The following is a 20199-nucleotide window of genomic DNA, read 5'->3' as shown; positions in this document are numbered from 1 at the left end:
TGACCTCTGCAGCCAATTAGAGGCTGCAGTGTCACTGCCCGTTCTCCTGGTATAAGTGCTCACATCCTGGGTACCACGATGCCAGGAGTTCAGAACGGTGACACTGCAGCCTCTTATTGGCTACAGCGGTCAAGTGATTTCTTTTGATATCATCTTCCAGAACAAACACTAGGAGGACAGCAGAGCTAGAGCACTGGATCCCCACAGCAGAGGAGGGGTAAGTTCTGCTCTTTTTGTTATTTAAACACAGCTAGACCATTTACGGAAATGTTGTCCAGTAACCAGACAATCCCCATAAATTGATAAATATTTATAAAAATGTCAAATAGTATTATGAAAGAGTCGTTCTAATGGTTTAATATTTAATTTCTCTGTTAACCCCTTAGGGACGAAGCCTGTTTGCGCCTTAGTGACGGAGCCAAATTTTGGAAATCTGACATGCGTCGTTCAACGTAGCATAACTTCGTAAAGGCTTTACATAGCCAAGTGATTCCGACATTGTTTTTTCGCCACATGTTGTACTTCATTTTGGTTGTAAAAAGAGACCGAAATAATTTGTGTATATTTATTAAAAGTACCAATATTGGAAACATTTTGAAAAAATTGTCATTTTTTCACATTTTTAACCGTAATATCTCAAATATGTCCAAACATACTATACAAATTTTTGATAAGATATGTATTTCCATCTGTTTACTTTATTCTGAATGCACACTTGAAAAACTTTTGTGTTTTTTTTAACCATTTAGAGGACGTACAAATTTAACATTACTTTCCAGCATTTTGAGGAACACTTTGTTTTCCTGCACCAAGCCAAGTTTGCAAAGGCTCATAAGTGTCAGAATAATAGATACCCCCACAAATGACTCCATTTTAAAAACTACACCCCTTAATGTATTCACTGAGGGGTGTCCTGAGTATTTTGACCCCACCAGTTTTTTTCAGGAATTAATTTAATTTAGAGGAGAAAAAATAAAATTTCATATTTTTGCAAATATGTCATTTTAAAGACAAACTTTTTTCCTATAGAGCCCATGAAAATGAGGATTTACACCCCAAGATTGATACCCCTGTTTGTCCCGTGTTCAGAAACATATCCATTGTGGCCCTAATCTTATGTCTGGATGCACAACGGGACCCAAAATGAGAGGAGCAGTCGGTGTCTTTCAGAACATAAATTTTCCTTGAAGGCATTTTAGGCCCCATAGCACTTTTGTGGAGCTCTTGAGCGGCCAAAACCAAAGAGAACCCCCACAAGTGACCCCATTTTGAAAACTGGACCCCTTAACGAATTTATTTATGGGTGTACTGCCCATTTTGACCCCACAGTTTTTGAATGAATTCAAGCCAAGCAAAAGGAAAAAATTGTGATTTTCGTTTTTTTGTCAATTCTGTCATTTTAAAAATAGCTTTTTTTGTACAACACACACATGAATGAAGCCTTGCACCCCAAAATGGATAGCCCTGTTTGTCCCGTGTTCAGAGACATACCCATTGTGGCCCTAATTTTACATCTGACTGCACAACGGGGCCCAAAACGAAAGGAGTAGTCGGTGGCTTTCAGAACATAGATTTTCCTTGAAGGCGTTTTAGGCCCCATAGCACATTTGTGGAGCTCTTGAGTGGCCAAAATCAAAGAGAACCCCCACAAGTGAGCCCATTTTGAAAACTAGACCCCTTAACAAATTTATCTAGGGGTGTATTGCCCATTTTGACCCCACAATTTTTGAATGAATTCAAGCAAAGCAAAAGGAAAAAAATTGTGATTTTCGTTTTGTTGGCAATTCTGTCATTTTAAAAACTGGGTTTTTTTTTGTACAGCACACACATGAACGAAGACTTGCACCCCAAAATGGATACCCCTGTTTTTCCCGTGTTCAGAGACATACCCATTGTGGCCCTAATCTTTTGTCTGGATGCACAACGGGGCCCAAAATGTAAGGAGTAGTTGGTGGCTTTCAGAACAGAAATTTAGCATGAAGGTGATTTAGGCCCCATTGCCCACTTGTAGAGCAGTTGAGCGGCCAAAACGACAGAGAACCCCCACAAATGATCCCATTTTGAAAACTAGACCCCCTAACGAATTCATTTAGGGGTGTATTGCGTATTTTGACCCCACAGTATTTGAATAAATCTAAGCAAAGCAGAAGGAAAAAATTACGATTTTCATTTTTTTGGCAATTTTGTCAATTTAAAAACTGGTTTTTTTTGTACAGTGTACATAGGAGTGAAGACGTTCACCCCAAAATGGATACCCCCGTTTGTCCCGTGTTCAAAAACATACCTATTGTGGCCCCTTTCTACTTACAGGTCACATGGCAAGGCCTATAATGCAGGGAACACCCGTTGGATTGCAGGGTACAACGGAATAAATTCCAGGCCCCATTGCTCATTTGTACGGAATAAAAATTGACTCCCTAAAAATATCCCCCCCTCCTCCGCGCCCTTTTCGGCATTCCCCAAATCTTAGATAAAAGTAATAATGTGAACTGTGTGGTATTTCCAAAGACGGGTAATTACGGAGGCTGGTTGGGATGGGTACATGGGGCAATAAAACCGTGTATTCCCCCTCCTCTCATGCTTTTTGGGGGTATTTCTTGACCTTAGTGGCGGGTATGGGGTGTAAAAAGTAGCGTTCCGTGAGTCTCCGTAAGCTTGATGAGGTTCGGCAGTCTCGCATAGAAGACGCTCAACAAGCTGCTCTTGGAACTGCAGGAAGGTGAGCGTTCTCAGGGCTTCTTGTAAATTGCGTATTACAGGTAGCGGTCTGAATAACGCCGGGCTCACGCAGCTGTAGGTGGAATCCGCTTGCAGAGTCCCGCAGCGGATCCTGGCTGAGACCCTGCGTACGGCCATGTAATGTACAGCGCATAACTGGCTACTCACATAGGCGGTCATTCGCAGTACACTTTCTTTTTTGTTTGTATTTCCCGCACCGTCGCTTAGCGATGACGCGGATACCCGCAGCCCGTATACAATGTAGTTGCGTATGGGCTGCCGGTATATCCATGACCATGGAGCACAATGGGCTCTATGTTGCGGATATCCGCAGTAAAATAGAACCTGCTGCGTTCTCTTTTCTGCGAGTGGATTACACAATTCCAACCCGCTAATGTGAGCGGAATTGTGTAATCCAATGCGATTGATCTGCGTATTACTGCGGATCAGTCGCATGCGGAATCCGTAATTCGTATCCGGTCATGTGAGACCGGTCAAACGTAGATCGCTACCTTTTTATCACGTGACCGGGGACCACTCAACAAGGCCACCCGTCACTGCTCCAGGCTCTCGGCGACCGTTGGTCGCTGAGAGCAAGGAGATTTTAAATTTCCTGGGCTTCCCGCCTCCTGCGCATGTGTCCGGTGTTCTGCTGGCGGTCGCATGCGCAGAATCCGGGAAAGTTCATGGAAGAAGATCGCATCGGGGTGCAAATACAGAGGCCTCCGGTAAAAAGTTTCATCTCCCCTCACCGATTGCATCGGGGAGGGGAGATGAACCTTCACCTTTTTTTTTACTTTCACGTGATCACCATTATCCATTGGATAACAGCGAACACGTGATCAGGAACCACTCACCGCGGCCCCCTGTGAAATCTCCAGGCTCTCGGCTAAGTTTTGTAGCCAGGAGCAGGGAGATTTTAAATTACCACGGCTTTTGCGCTGCGCCTGCCATATTGGCGACGGGCACGTGCGCAGAAGCTGGGGTAAGGTCCGCGGATAAATCCGCGGGCCTTAGGTACGTCATTTCATCCTCCCTCACGGATATGATCCGTGGGGGGAGACGAAACGCAAGCTTTTTTAACTTTTTAAAACTTTTTTTAACTTTTTTTTTAACTTTTTGCACTTTTTTTTTTTTTACTTTTTACCCCTTTTTTATTTTTATTTTTTTACTTTTTGCACTTTTTTTTTTACTATACATGATGACTGTCATCCATTGGATGACAGTGATCATGTCCCCAGGGACATCCCTCTGCTCTTGGCTACACATGGCATCCAGGAGCAAAGTAATTTTGAATTTCCCGGAGCTCGAGCCCCTCTGTGCACGCGCCCGATGTCAATCATCAGGCGCGCATGCACAGATGGGGATTTCGGGTCACGGGACATCGGGACATCGCAGAGGACCGGGGGTGAGTATTTTCACCTCCCCTCATGGATCCGATCCATGAGGGGAGGTGAAACTTTACTTTTCTTTTACTTTTTCTACTTTTTCGCGATCGCCGCTATCCAATGGATAGCGGCGATCGCGGGCCCTGGGTCCCCGGTAACACCTCCTGGTTCCTGGCTACCTGCAGGAGCCGGGAGCCAGGAGAGCGCCGATCGCAATGCCGGGGGGGACTGCCCGCATCCTGGGATGACAGCTCCATGCTGTCGGCTACCTGCGGGCACCGACAGCATGGAGCTGTCACGTCCTCAGGCAAGTGGGCATCAATCCAAAGAGGATGCATAAAACTACGTCCTCTAGGATTAAAGCTCACTTTCTGAGGACATAGTTTCCCGATGGGGCCGTCATTAAGGGGTTAAACGATGCAAAACATAATTTTCCAAATGGAATTATTTTTTTAAAGCGCTCCTTTTTTCTGGTCATTGAAGTTCGGTACTTGTCATAGCACCTCCCGAAGTTCTCCTAATTCCCTCTCAGGCCATCCACCAATTGTGTTTAAGGCCAGTAAGAATAAGCCACTTGTAGTGTGCTAATTATTATGGGCTGGCCTGTACAATAGTAGGAATGACTCTGCTTTCTGCATACAAGAGAATTTGTGTGGTGGGGCTGAGATGATGGGCAATTTGTGGACATTCTGAGACGGACTGAAAAAAACATCAGGAGCACCATATCAAACAGCAATATCTAGATACACAACTGAATATAAGTGTTATGCTTTGCTTGATGTAACCAAGAAATGTAACTTTTTATAGAAGGAGAAGCATATCTCCATCATCATCAACAATAAAAGTATCGGATATCCATTTTACCTGTAAGTACCATACATAACTTTCTCACAGTCAAGTAAAAGAAACTTCTGTTCCATTTTCCCACAGAACTTCGCTCCTGACTTAGAAAAATATTCCTGTCCTTTGACTGTTCGTACTCTCATGTTCTGTGTAAAAAAAGAATAATAGTATCAAATATAATACATGGTGTTAAGGAATCACAATTCTACATTGTGAAGCATATTTTGGATCAAATGTCTTAATCTGTCTACCTTTTCCATTTGAAAAGAAACGTTTACAGCAAACTCAGTAGGTTACATCTCTTCTCTTACGTTACCTATTAAATATGAGCTGGTAAATCTGTATGCTTATCATCAAAAACCTCAGAATTCATGAGTGACATTATCAGCCGGTGTACATACTGTTCATACACTGTTATGTGTTTAATGTATATGTTTTAGAATATATGTACAGTACTTCTGGATTCACATAGGAGGATGCATGATTATATATATAAACCTTTTTTTTGTATACTATATGATGTTTCTTTGGATACATGTAGCTATGGGGAAGTCAGAAGTAAAGTAATTGAATTTTGGTCCAGGAGGCATTGAAAATCTTATGACCTAGAAAAAAATGACAACAGAATAATACCATTAGGAGTTGGCTTTATCCGTGAACTGAAGAACAGATAAAAATAAAGTGATTTATTGTCATTGTATTGTATATGATCATAAAAGGGCAAAACAACTACTATATAGACATTCATACTATTTTTGTTTTTCGATATAACTAATATATTTGATTCTATCCCAGCTTACATACTCTATATTTTATTAGTACAGTATACCAAACGTTACAGTATGCAAAGCAAGTTATGGGTGAGTAACAATTTTAGTACATTTGTACATACACCATTCCTCTGAGGGTTAAAATCCTCATATTTAGTATTTGTGATACATTACATACATACATTACGTTTCAGAAACTCGCCTACTTCAATGACGCCACAGGGAATCTAAATCTCGGCCAAGCTATGAGACTTTCGACAGTTTCAGCATGGTCTACAATAGTACTCTTAAACCTGCAGCTTTCCAACTGTTGTGAAACCTACAGTGTCTGACATGACTGTGACTATTCGGGCATGCTGTAGGTTTCACATGAGTTGAAAAGCCACAAGTTGGAGACAACTGGTACTTGGTCAGCATCCTGGATAGAAAATAGTTTCCTTTATCCTGGATTATTTTAGAAGCCCATGCTTCCAGGTAGAGTTGGTCTGGCAATAATATATTAGTGGAATGTTTATGCAGTTCTTTTACATTTTGTTTTAAGTGCTTCCATCATGCGCCTCTGAACAGTTTTCGTGGATCTTAATTTAGCATATTTTTATTTTAAGACAGGCATGAGAAATACATATCTTAAAAATCAGGAACTAAATTTTCAATATGCCAAGCTATTGTTATCCTAAAGGGATTATCCCACAACTACATTTAGCATCTATTCCCAGTATAGATGGTGAAAGTCTGATTAGTGAAGTTCCACCGCTAGGACCTACACTGATCATAAAGCTGGAGGTCCCATGTCTTTCTCTACTCCTCACAGTAAGAAGGAGCATAAAAAGGGGAGCATTGCAAGCATGTGCACTGCTGTCCCTTTACAACTAATGGTGCAGCAGTGCACAGGCTCAACTGCTACTCCATTCAGTCTCCTCCTCATACAGGGAGTGCAATGAGGAGGAGAGGGGAACAATGGGACTCGCATTTCCATGAATGACTGGTGTTGCAGTAGTGTGAACCCCACCAATTAGATTTGTATAACCTATCCTGTGGGTAGGTGATAAAGTTCAATTGCGTAAAACCCTTTTAAGGATGTAAAATCCATGTGATGGAGTTAGAACACTGCTTCAGGCAGTACCCTTATCTGACTGCAGGTGGCAGCAGTGGGGCAGATAAATAGCTCCTCCCTACACATATCCAATTTAGTTAAAATGGATTATCATTTTACTTGTAATATCAAATAGCAAAAAGCACCTCTAAGCTAGGTATAGTATGTAGTGAGTGACACAACAGTGTGTTAGGACCATTTTACAGGAAGCTAAAGCTTGAAAAAGCTTGAAAAAGCTAAAAGAAAATGATGATCTCTGCATGCACAGTAGCAACTGATATAAATGGAGACTATCATGTATGAATGTTCTGTTTAAGGAAGACTCATTTCTCAATTTACTACTCAACTATGATTTGCTACTCAGCCATGCGTGAAGAACTGTGCTTCTGTGGAGAACCAAATTTATTTTGTTCAGAAGCAAGCATTGGAATATTTCAAGCTGTAGCTGTGTCCTTGTGAAAACCTTCATTTTATAAATAACTATTCAAGATATCGATGTGAAAGAATATGTTGTTGGATTAGCAAAGATTGCAAACCTTGTTCCAAGCAAAGAGGAAGTATCAATAATAATATTAAACAACTTCAAGGAGTATATGAAAGTAATGCAAATATAAAAATTAGGAAACGGTTTTAACATAACTTAGTGATCAAAGCAAGAAACATTTATGAATGGCATATTTTGTGGCATTCAGGAAAATAGGTTTGGTTTTTGAGACCTCAAAATAAACTCTAAGGCCCCCTGTCCACGAGTGTGATTTCGCCGGTGATAAATCGCCGTCGAATCACGCCGTCTAAAGCTTTCCATAGCATTGCTATGGAAAGCGCCGTCCCCGTGTCCACGAGCAGTGAATCATTGCGATTCTCCGCTTGTGGACGGCAATTCGCAGCATGCTGCAAATGGCCGTGATTCTTCACGGTCAGCCTATCTGCCAGATAGGCTGACAGCAAGGATCCGTCTGTCATCTCCTGCTCCCGGGCTGCGGCTCCCGCAGAGGATCTCCGCCGCCGGATACAATGCTCGTGTATAGGGGGCCTAAAACAGTATTTCCAACAGGTCATGTTTTCAGGATATCCTATAGTAAGAACCCCTGTGGCAATGTCTGAGGCACCGACAATAATTACATCACCTGTGCAATACGGAGGAAGTCCTGCAAACATGACCTGTTGGGCTCATGAGGACTAAAGTTTGGGAAACACTGTTCTAAATGGAGTAGTTTTTATTATTAGTTTGATTATTGTCAAGCTATCTAGTAAGTGGGTGCTGGTATACACATATTACATTACTATTACTTTACAAAATATAGTACTTGCATGGATTATCTGATGGTTAAACCCTATTTTATGGCTCACAGTCAAAAAAAGGATGAGCTTCTGAAGTTTGTTATAAGTTAACTGTGTTTCAATACTGATAAAATGTAGCATATACCAACATGAGGATACAAAATCTAATATAGAAAGATAATGCTTATTTCGTTTTTATTCTGTTATACTATAGAAAATACGACTCAACACATTTCTTTACATTTCAAAAAACAGCAAAACATCTCAAGAGGCTTTGACAAGGTTACACAATATTCAGACACCAATTGGCGACAGGATTTCTGCAAAGCAATGTTGAAGCTTGCAAAAGAGCTTATTTATGTTTCATGCACTGTGCAGACTGATTCTCTTGCTAGTATAAATTATGCATATTATTTGAAAAATGAAATAAGTTTGCTAGTTTACATGCAAATCGTGAAATGCCGACCTTTGAGGAAGTCAATAATATTATGAATCAGTCCATCTAGCTTTAATGACAAGTTTTTTGGTGCATTAAATGTATCAAAATGTTATTGCTCCCAGTAAGAGATACACCTTCACAGAATGAGTCAATTCCCTAAATTTTATCACATTTATTGAAAAAGAGGGCTACAAATAACCAACAAACACATACATATAAAGAAGGATACCCAGTCGATTACTCAGAAATTTGAGAGGAAAAAGAAAATACAAATCCTTCCCAATCCAAGATTTAGAACATTGAGGGAAATAAATGGAATGAAAAACCACTGATTTCAAACAGTAATGGGATTATTCTTGTTGATGAGCAAAAAACAAAATATCTGCTAAATGCCTCTAAACAAGGACTGAAAAGAAGGCCAATATATTTGAAGGATGAGATTCCCAGACTGAGAAAAATAATGGCTGCACCAGATAAGCAAAATGCACCATCTAACTAAAAGCCCAGTCTGAATAGACATCAAGATTCAAAATAATAAGTTAGTGCCAAATCTTAGTGATGGCCAATGATGTGGCAACAACATATATCATCTAGAATGCACTCATCATAAAGAGATCCAAGAAGCAAGTCACATAACATACTAAGGCTGCATTCAGACGAATGTATATCGGCTTGGTTTTCACGCCGAGCCGATATACGTTGACCTCGTGTGCAGGAAGGGGGGGGGATGGAAGAGCCAGGAGCAGGAACTCAGCTCCCGCCCCCTCTCTGCCTCCTCTCCGCCCCTCTGCACTATTTGCAATGAAAGGAGGTGGGGATGGGGCGGGGCTAATTCTCGGAACTTAGCCCCGCCCCTGGCCTGCCTCTCCCCATTGCAAATAGTGCAGAGGGGCAGAGAGGGGGCGGGAGCTGAGTTCCTGCTCCTGGCTCTTCCATCCTCCCCCCCCCTGCACACGAGGACAACCTATATCGGCTCGGCGTAAAAACCGAGCCGATATACGTTCGTGTGAATGCAGCCTAAGAGTAAATCCCAGAAAGATATTGCAATTAGTGGTTAAATAAATAATTGCCACTATAAGAATAAAGGTTTGACGCATTTTCTTAGATTGATTCTAATTCTTCAGCAACCAGATGATCTGGAAAAATTCTAGATAGATGTCATAAAATGCCTTATTAGATCTTTAGGGTGGCTTCACACAAGCGTGTTTTTGTGTGTGCATACGCACACACAAAAACACGCTTCTATTTGCAACAATGCATTCCCTATGGTTTGTGCACATGTCCGTACTTTACAGGTGTGTGCCTGCAAAGATAGGACATGCGTGCACCATAGGGATTGCATGCATTGTTCTCAATGGAGCCGTGGGTGCTGCCGGCGGCTCCATTGAAAACAATGGTCTGCCGGCACCCCTGCACTGTTTTTCAGGGAAGGGCTTTACATATAAGCTCTTCCTTGAAAAAGAAAAATTTTAGTGTAAAAAATATATATATATAAAAAATATACTTACCTGTCTGCCGCTGCAGTGTCCCGCGCGGGGATGAAGAATACATCTGCCACATACAGATGTTTCCTTCATCCCCGCTAGTTAAAAGGACAGGTAAGTATATTTTTTATATATTTTTTTTTTACAATAAAATTATTCTTTTTCAGGGAAGAGCTTACATGTAAAGCCCTTCACTGAAAAAGAATGCAGGGGTGTCGGCAGACCATTGCTTTCAATGAATTGAAAACACTGCATGCAGCTGCATACACGAGTGTTTTTGCTCGTACCTAGGTGCGCACGTATGTACACACCTAAGTACGCACGAAAACATGCTTATGTAAACCCACCCTAAGGCCTTGGTCAGACTACCGTTTTTTGCCACGACTTGCGGATCGCATGACGGATGCGCATCCACAAATCGCGTGACCGGGGCCGACGATTTGCCGAAAAATCTGCAGCTAGCAGGGTTTTCGGCGAAACGGGCCCGATCAAAGGAGCGCTGTCCAACCCATTGAAATTCAATGGAGCCAGCAATACAACCAGCTCCATTGAAAGCAATGGGCTGCCGGCGAGCGCGGGATGAATTTTTGGGAAGGGCTTAAAAATATAAGCCCTTCCCTGAAAATCATCCTAAAATGTGTAAAAATAAAAAAATATATATACTCACCTTGTCCCTGCAGCCGGAGTGTAGCCGCGGCCGGTTGGCAGTTCTCCTGAACTGCTCTGTGTAGTATTCAGCAGGCGGGGATTTAAAATCCCTGCCTGCTGAATGGGCTGCCTCTGATTGGTGAGTGAGTGCTGCCTCTGATTGGCTCAGTGCAGGGATCAATCAAGGGCAGCTCTCAGCTGTCATTCAATAGCTGAGAGCTGCCCCTGATTGGTCCTTGCGCTCAGCCAATCAGAGGCAGCACTCACTCACCCATTCAGGAATTCATGAATGGGTGAATGAGAGCTGCCTCTGATTGGTGAGGGCTGTGACCAATCAGAGGCAGCCCATTCAGCAGGCGGGGATTTTAAATCCCCGCCTGCTGAATACTACACAGAGTAGTCCAGGAGAACTGCCGGCCGGCCGCGGCTGAACTCCAGCTGCAGGGACAAGGTGAGTATATATATATTTTTTTATTTTTACACATTTTAGGATGATTTTCAGGGAAGGGCTTATTTTTTTAAGCCCTTCCCGAAAATTCATCCCGCGCTCGCCGGCAGCCCGTTGCTTTCAATAGAGCCGGCTGTATTGCCGGCTCTATTGAATTCAATGGGCGAACATCGTTCTTCTCTGCCACAGCTGTTACAGCTGTGGCAGAGGCGAATGATTTTTGTAGTATATGTTCTCAATGGGGTCGGCGCTGCAGCCGCCGGCCCCATTGAGCGCATATGTAGAACACAAGGAATCGCAGAACACAGATAGGCGCGATCTGCGATTCTTAGTGTCCTATAATTTATCGGACATCCGCATAAAAAGCGGCCATGTGACCGATCCCATTGCGAAGCAATGGTTCTATATATGCGCAGTTTGCATGTGCATGCGCAAATCGCACGAAAAAACGCCCGTTTGACCAAGGCCTAAAAGTCCACACATATCTATCTATCTATCTATCTACAAAATAGTAGAACATTGCTGTAGGAATGTAGGACCAGAGACCACTATTCCTGGACCACCTCTCAGATAATGTAACCTACAATAAATCGTTTTGACAAATTTAGTCCTGTGTTCAAAGTATTAAACATTTTTGTACATCTATATTCCTGCACTTCTCTCGTGTAAACGTAAAGAAGTGCTATGTAAATAGGTGCTAAAATAGAGAAATCATACTAATGATTTTACTTATTCTTTTCACACATATATTAAAAGTGTTGTCCTAACTGGGTTTTTCTAACCACACAGATCAACTGAATTGCCGGAAGAAAAGAAATATGACCACGTATTTCCAATGCGCTAAAACACGTTAGGTCCGCATAGCTTCAGTGCTTCTGTTTGGTGGTACACTTATATAAAATATTGAGCCAGATACTTACAACTGTATGAATATATAGCTGCTTATGTCAGCCATCAACCTCCATTAAAAGTAACACACCTACAGTAAGCACCTTTTGCTGTATTGAAAAATGTTGTTACTTTCTATAATAGTTTTGGTTGCAAAATCCTGTCATATACTGCTTAAATGTATGCCAAGAGGGAAACTTTTTGTCCCATTTTTTGCCCTTCTTTATGTTCACACGGCATTATTTAATACTCTGCTTGATTACGTCAGCACTGAACGGAACCCAACAGTACCATTCAATTGCATTGGTAAATGGACATTACTTTGGAGTACAGAATAAAATAGCCGACTGTGCTATTCTATACTCCAAAATTAGCAGAAATGAATGGATCCCTTGTAAAACAGGCACCAAAGACATGTCTGTTTTATTAATTCAAGTGAATGGTTCAGTTTGGCTCCATTTGGTGGTCCGTCACAGTGCTGTTCTTTTCAGCTATGATAGATTTCCCTGACATAATCATACAGTGAAGTACATATGAATTACTATGAATAATGATAAGGAAGGACAACATGCCCATGGATGTTAGTGGTACAAATTATGCCAAAAAGTTTCCCTTTTGGCATGCATTTAACCAGTATATGACAGGATTTTGCAGTAAGAACATTATTCAATATAACTCTATACAAAAAAGACTGCGCGTATATCTTACTTCAATTGCCGTTGATAGCTGACATCAGTAACTATATATTCACAGTTGTAATTAACGCTGTGTGAACACTCCCTAACCCACTACTATCCCAGCCTCTCTGTGACATCTAAATGTCTTGTTATGGCATATAAAAGGGATTTTCCAGATGTGCAGTAGCGTTACTTGTAAGAAAATTAAAAATATTAAATTGTGGACAAGCAAATAGACACAAAAAACATATAAAACATCACTAGTGTTTACCTTTATTGTTTATTTGCTATGATTTCTTGTCTTGTATACAATGTGATCAGAAATACAAAACAAAAATGTAGTTACCTGTGTTCAACCTGCAAAAGAATATGTAAAACAAACCAAACTGAAATACAGAAAAGGAAATCTGGTGGTAATGCCTGCCTGCTTTCTTCAAAACAAATTGCACTGCCTGCTCTCTTCTCATTAAATAGGGTCAAAGAGGAACGAGTTTTTTTCTGTTAAGCTAATTACAATGAACAAAAGACAAGAATAGTGCTAATATAGAACCTACTGACAGGTTTTCTTTACACTAGCATAAAAATATCTAAAGTGGAGAGCAATTCCCATAGAAACCATGCAACATGCTGAGAAACTAATAATCTGGTAGGTATCCTTGTTTTTTCCTGGTAAATTGCCATTTCATTTTATAATAGAGTTGCCAACTTGAGTAAAACAGTAAGGCCAAGGTTACACAGGAACAGTCAAGTCACAGATGCAGAGTCAAAGGAGCCATATAATTGCTTTGATGAATAATCAGCTCAATGAAATGAAATACATGGATATGCATACATTGAAATAGTGAATACTATGGTCTAAACAGCAAGCTCCGTAAATTGGTAATCTAGTTAGATACATCGACTGTTACAAGTTAATAAACAGGGACTGTTGTTTTTAATCCATAATATTTGCCATTGCATTGACTTCATTGTTAAAATGATGGATGGGTTGGCAGATATGATGATAGATATGGATTTCACTGGACAGAAAAAACATTGCATTTAGTCTTTTTCTATTGTGAATTATGTCTTTGTGGTCTATTTCTGACCTTTGTGATGGAAAATGACAGAAATAGATCCTGTTATCCTTCAAGCCAGGTACATTAAATATACTATTAAGAAGGTAGCAGACAACTTAGTATTAAACTGTTCATTGAGATAGACAGAATAGTTTTAGATACAGTAAATTAGATATGAGCTTCCTAGATTGCTATGTATAGAATATATTTGCTTTGTTGAGTTTTCAGTCAAGCTAAGCAGCCCATTGATTTCTACTGAAGGATCTCGATGACTCCAGGAGCATCTGTAATTATCTGATGGCTAATGTACCAGTTTGAGAGTCCTCAATGTATACTAACTGAAGGAACAGCAGAACGGATTTTCTAATTCAATCCTTTTGTTTCCCGAAGAGATAAGCATCAAGTATTCCTGCTTTTACAATAACAATATAATAATAGTTTAATGATATTAAAGAAAATATGTTACCTTGAAAATGAACAGAGGCTGAAATGAATAAATGGCTTATTATACCGGAACATTAAAAAATAAAATAAGAAAACATAAATACCATTCCTTAAAAACTAATCAAAGCTCTACTTCAAATTCAATTATCCTAAATTTAACATGCCATATGTATGGCCTCTCCAAAGTATATCTTTAAGTGGTAAATAAATATATATATATATATATATATATATATATATATAGTAGCCATGGATTTCTTACTGAATATTTCTATTCATTTCCATATATAATTATACATGTTTGGAAAATCTCCTTCACAATTGTATATGCACATATATTGCTATGTTATATACTCAGTAATAAAACGTTACAGTATATACTAAATGAATTAAAAGAAAACATTTTGAGGACATGCAATCCTGCCATATTTTAAAGTGACACTGGTTAGGAACTAAGGTCTTGGTCACACAAGCAATTTTTTAGCGCATGTATAGGTGCGCTAAAAAAAATCGCACAACGCATGAATTAAAAAAAAGTGACCAAAAATAATCCCTAGCTGCAGAAAAAAAGAAAATCATACATCACCTAGAAGCGCTGTTCGACTCTTCCCCTTGGGCCCCTGCACTCTTTTTCTTTATTTCTTGTGGCCAGGGATTAAAAAATCCCTGCCTCCTGAAAGCACTGCCTCTGATTGACTGAGCGCTGTGACCATTTCAATGAATTGCTGTGCAGTGCCTCTGATTGGTCACAGCACTTAGCCAATCAGAGGCAGTGCTTTCAGGAGGCAGGGATTTTTCAATCCCTGGCCACAAGAAATAAAGAAGAAGAGTGTGAGGGATCATGTAGAAAAGCCGGACAGCACTTCTAGGTGATGTATGATTTATTTATTTTTCTGCAGCTAGGGATTATTTAAGGTTATGGCTTATATTTCAAGCCTTCCCCCCTAAAAATCCTCCCTGTGACAGTTGTCTTCATCCCATTGCTTTCAATGGGGCGACAGCAGTGCTGGCCCAATTGGAAGCAATGGGATAGAATCGTGCTCCTCTGCCACAGCTGTGACAGGGAATTCCTTCATCCCCCATGGAGAGTCCCCTCATCAATGAAGATTATGACAGTGCTGCCACAGTGTCCAGTGATGAGGGGACTCCCCGTGGAGATGATGGAATCTCCTGCCACAGCTGTCACAGCAGTGGCAGGGGATTCCTTCAGTGTGATGCAATGTGTGTTTAAAAACGCTGTTCTATCTTTTACAGGTGCAATTTTTTTTGTTGCGCTTGTAAAAATCAGACATGTGATCACTTTCATTCCAAAGCATTGGTTCTTATAGTCGTGATTTTTTTATACCTGCGCTAAAAAAATCGCTCGCCTTACCAAGACATAAAAAAGATAAAGTCCCTTGGTGCATGCACTGAGTCATGACTGACTCCTAGGGCAATGTCACATTGCGGAGAGCGAGAGAGCGAGAGAGAGAGAGAGAGAGAGAGAGAGAGAGAGAGAGATAAAAGCTTGAGACCCAGCGGGTCCATTGAAAAATGCTCGAGACTCTGATTGACTTCAATGGGGTTCGTTACTCGAACAGAGCTCTCGAGCATTACAAAAAGCTTGGCTTGAATAACGAGCACCCGAGTATTTTGGTGCTTGCTCATCTCTACTAAACAACTGTCAGGCTATATAAACAGGCAGCTGTTTAACTAGGAATGACTACCTGTTTACTGTGAATGAAGGCAAGCTAGAATGATCTCTGGCCCGCTCCATTTCCATTCTCAAAACAGACTGTCGCTCTTGTGTGAAAGCATAGTAGTGATAGTTGGTTGGTAGTCCATGGGATGGCTGTTGGGATGACAGGCATGCCATATAAAGATACCTTAAGATAGTGACTACCATGCTGATTACAATGATATGTCTGTCTCATCTATCCGTGAAGTAATTTGTCAGAATCTGACATTTTGTCAGTAGCAGCACACATTTAGAGGGCTACAGGAAGAAGGGTATAATAAAGTTTAACTTGACACAGGAAGAAGGGTAATAATGTGTTTCAGCAAGTTATCAGTGTTGGGTTAAATTTTGCTTCATCTGTAGTTCTTGATATTCATTAGCTACAGGCTAGCCTTGTATTCTTCACCTTCTAGCCACTGATTAACATAAAGAAATGTCATTAATGGCTGGAGGGTGGACAGGGCTAGCTTGTAGCCCATGAATATCGAGGTCTACTTCCTCTAGTTTTCTCTATGTGGCTGCTACTGATAAAATGCTAGGTTCCTGGTGAAATACTTCATGAATACAAATTGAGAGATGCTGAAATCATCATGTCTTACTACCTGCCAAGAACATTAACAGGATATACATATTTATGTGCTTTAACATTGTATTTTGACCACTGAAACAAATTACAATGGTTCATGTAGATACCACATCACCATTTGCTATCTATGCAAATGAATCAGTATTGTGTCTGCTTGTCCTGCTTTATTATCTTGTATTAATGTATGTCTTTCTTATGATTTTTATTTTTTATTTACTCCCACTATGACATTATACACACGCACCTCTGCATTGCACACACTCTGTATACATGAACATGCATTTCTGCTGCATATATAGTACATATACACACAGCTTTACTGCTTGTATAATGCATATACTACAAATAAAGCTCTGTGACAAACACACAATAAGGGCTTAGGCCTCAGTCAGACGGGCGTTTTTTGCCGTGATTTGCGGATCGCATGATGGATTCGCATCCGCAAATCGCGTGACAGGGGCAGAAAAATTGCCGGAAAAATCTGCTCCTATCCGCGTTTCCTTTGAAACGGGCCGGAGCATAGGAGCGCTGTTCAGCCCATTGAATTCAATGGAGCCGGCAATACAGCTGGCTCCATTGAAAGCAATGGGCTGCCGGCGAGCGCAGGATGAATTTTCGGGAAGGGCTTAAAAATATAAGCCCTTCCCTGAAAATCATCCAAAAATGTGTGAAAATAAAAAAAAAATATATACTCACCTTGTCCGTGCAGCCGGAGTTCAGTCGTGGCCGGCCAGTAGTTCTCCTTAACTGCTGTGAGTAGTATTCTGCAGGCGGGGATTTAAAATCCCCGCCTGCTGAATGGGCTGCCTCTGATTGATAACAGCCCTCACCAATCAGAGGCAGCTCTCACTCACCCATTCATGAATTCATGAAAGGGTGAGTGAGACCTGCCTCTGATTGGCTCAGCGCAGGGACCAATCAGGGGCAGCTCTCAGATGTCATTCAATTTTAAATCCCCACCTGCTGAATACTACTCAGAGTAGTTCAGGAGAACTGCCGGCCGGCCGCAGCTGAACTCCGGCTGCACAGACAAGGTGAGTATATATATATATTTTTTTATTTTTACACATTTTTGGATGATTTTCAGGGAAGGGCTTATATTTTTAAGCCCTTCCCGAAAATTCATCCCGCGCTCGCCGGCAGCCCATTGCTTTCAATAGAGCCGGCTGTATTGCCGGCTCCATTGAATTCAATGGGCAAACATCATTCTTCTCTGCCACAGCTGTTACAGCTGGGGCAGAGGAGAATGATTTGTGTAGTATATGTTCTCAATGGGGTGGGCGCTGCTGCCGCCGGCCCCATTGAGCGCATATAGAGAACACAAGGAATTGCAGATTGCAGATAGCCGCGATCTGCGATTTCTTGTCCTATAATTTATCGGACAAGCGCATTACAAGCGCCCATGTGTCCGATACCATTGCAAAGCAATGGTTCTATAAAATCGCCGATCACATACGCATGCGCAAATCGCGCGAAAAATCACCCGTGTGACCGAGGCCTTAAGCAGATGGGTGTGATTGTGTCTCATTATACCAACAGCCGCATTGATTTCAATGGTTTCATTTTCACTGTTGGGATTCTCACTCGTGGTGACTATGTGTGAGAAAAGATAGGACTTGCCCTATCTTTCTCACATGTAGTTGAAATCAATGGGTTCTATTCTCTGTGTATCTCACATGCAAATACGCCCGTGTGAGGTCGCCCTTACTGTTCCCCTCTGTTTTGCTGTCTGCAAGTCATCAGAACCTACAGGATTGGAGTTTAGTTTCTGACTAGAAGCTTTCTCTATTGGCCAACGCGGATCACACAGATTGGAGCTTGGCAGGGGGAGAGAGGACTGTGCGGCTTCAAAGTTTTGTCATGGATCCAAAAGAACACCTAATTAGTGCTCTGCTTATCTTAAGGAAACAAGCGCTGCCAGACCTCCCTAACTTTGGACTATAAGATGCAGGCACTTTTAAACTAGATTTTTTTGCATCAGTAAAAATAGGGTATTTGAATATTTTTATATTTCTTTTTTAAAATTAGAACTCGACAACTACAGTGGGTGGTGCACAGAAAAAATGGCAAGGAATCCGAGTCTGTGGTAAAACAACAGTGCTGGCTTGATTATGTTTTGCCACAAGTCTTCTCTGAAATCAGGTTAACACTGTTGAAATACAGCCTGCTGTTTAACCCCAGAATGGATTTCTTGAACATGTGTATGCATCTTTATTAACCCCAGGAAGCTGGACAGCTTGCAGCTATCTTGATTCTACAACACTGGAGGAGTTGTACCCTTAGTATATCACCTAAATGTGGGCAGATCCATAGAGGGGTGTACCCCCCACCAATGAAAATCCTTACATATTTTTGAAATTCTGGTTGGAAGGGTGTTGTACGATAAAGCTGTCTCCTGCTTTTTCAACAGACATATTACACAAACAGAATTATTATAGATAATGTTTATAAAAAGTCTTTTTTTAACCATGTCTACTATGCGAGAAGACAGTTTACCATTTGACTTACATCACATTTGTTTGCTACAGCAGAACATATGTGAAATTAGGTCCATACTAGAATTGTCTTTTGTCCTGTATTGTGTTAAAAACCTAAATGAAGTTATTCATTGATTATTCTCATTTGTCTCTGGCACACAATATATATGATTATGCTAGCTTTGTCAGTATCGGCTTTATTAACCCCTATTAACATCAAAGATATATATAGAGTCATGCAAGAAAACACCAACAGAAAAGCACCTCATGAGCAGTATTGCTGATTGAGGGCGAAAATGCATAAAGGTAGATGCACTTACCTGATACAGTCATGTGATACACAACTCTTAAAACGCAGTGCAAAGTGCCGGGATCAGAGACTCCTTCAGGTAATAGCACAGTAGTAAAAAAGGACCTCTGAACTGGATGGCACTTCTAGGGCAGGATAAGTAGATTTTTTTTTCTTTATTAAGTGATAAAAACACAAGTAACTAATTTCAGGTGAGGAACCGATCTTTTTTCAGTGAAGTGTTACACATAGACTACTCCTAAGCGTAGCTTAAATAGCAATGAATAATACACACACATACCCCTTTGTGGTTTAAAGAGGAAGTACATTAATCCAAAATTATATAGTTTGTGTATATATTATATATATACGGATCAACTTCTTAGACACTCAGGGAGCAGGAAAGGGGAATCCCCATGGCCGAAAGGCTCCAACTCTGGATGAAACTGAATAGCACCAGATGAACCCCATTGACTATAATGGAGTCCATCCCCTTTCCGCCCATCTGCCTAGCTCTTGGATAGAAGAAAAAACGCTACATGCAGCGCTTTTTTCTTCCAGTATTTTGAGCTTGATCTGTCATGCAGATGTAAAACCGGCCTTACTGCACATAAATAAAAAGATAAATAAAATAATAAATAAAGGCAACATGTGTTCCGGCAATGTACGAAAAATTTAGAACAGAATAAAATACAATTGAATATCCCATCTATTATGGTGAAACTACTCAGTTTTTACTGATATTTTAAATGATGTAATTAGGCCACAAATACTCTATTCCTTTCTGATACACTGCTAGAATATAAGACGGTGCTTTGTCTAAATATATTAACATATGGGGTTTTATTTACTTTCTCCCCAGGATTACCCATTGATCTACAAGAGGGAGTGTATTTGACGTAATTCGTTGCAATTTAAGTCATATTTAAGAGGACTTTATCTGTAGCACCC

General features: G+C 40.8%; 1 protein-coding gene across 1 annotated transcript in view; it reads right to left on the bottom strand.

The window, feature by feature from the left end:
- Positions 1-20199, bottom strand: part of FAM83B (family with sequence similarity 83 member B) — an 87163-nt gene that overhangs the window by 3138 nt on the left and 63826 nt on the right. The window contains exon 4 of the mRNA XM_066603941.1: positions 4971-5095. Within this exon, the coding sequence (XP_066460038.1) occupies positions 4971-5095 (125 nt within the window). The remainder of the gene's footprint in view (positions 1-4970; positions 5096-20199) is intronic.

The sequence above is a fragment of the Eleutherodactylus coqui genome, chromosome 1, assembly GCF_035609145.1.
Source record: "Eleutherodactylus coqui strain aEleCoq1 chromosome 1, aEleCoq1.hap1, whole genome shotgun sequence".
NCBI classification, from domain to species: Eukaryota; Metazoa; Chordata; class Amphibia; order Anura; family Eleutherodactylidae; genus Eleutherodactylus; species Eleutherodactylus coqui.
This window is presented reverse-complemented; position numbering and strand designations above follow the sequence as displayed.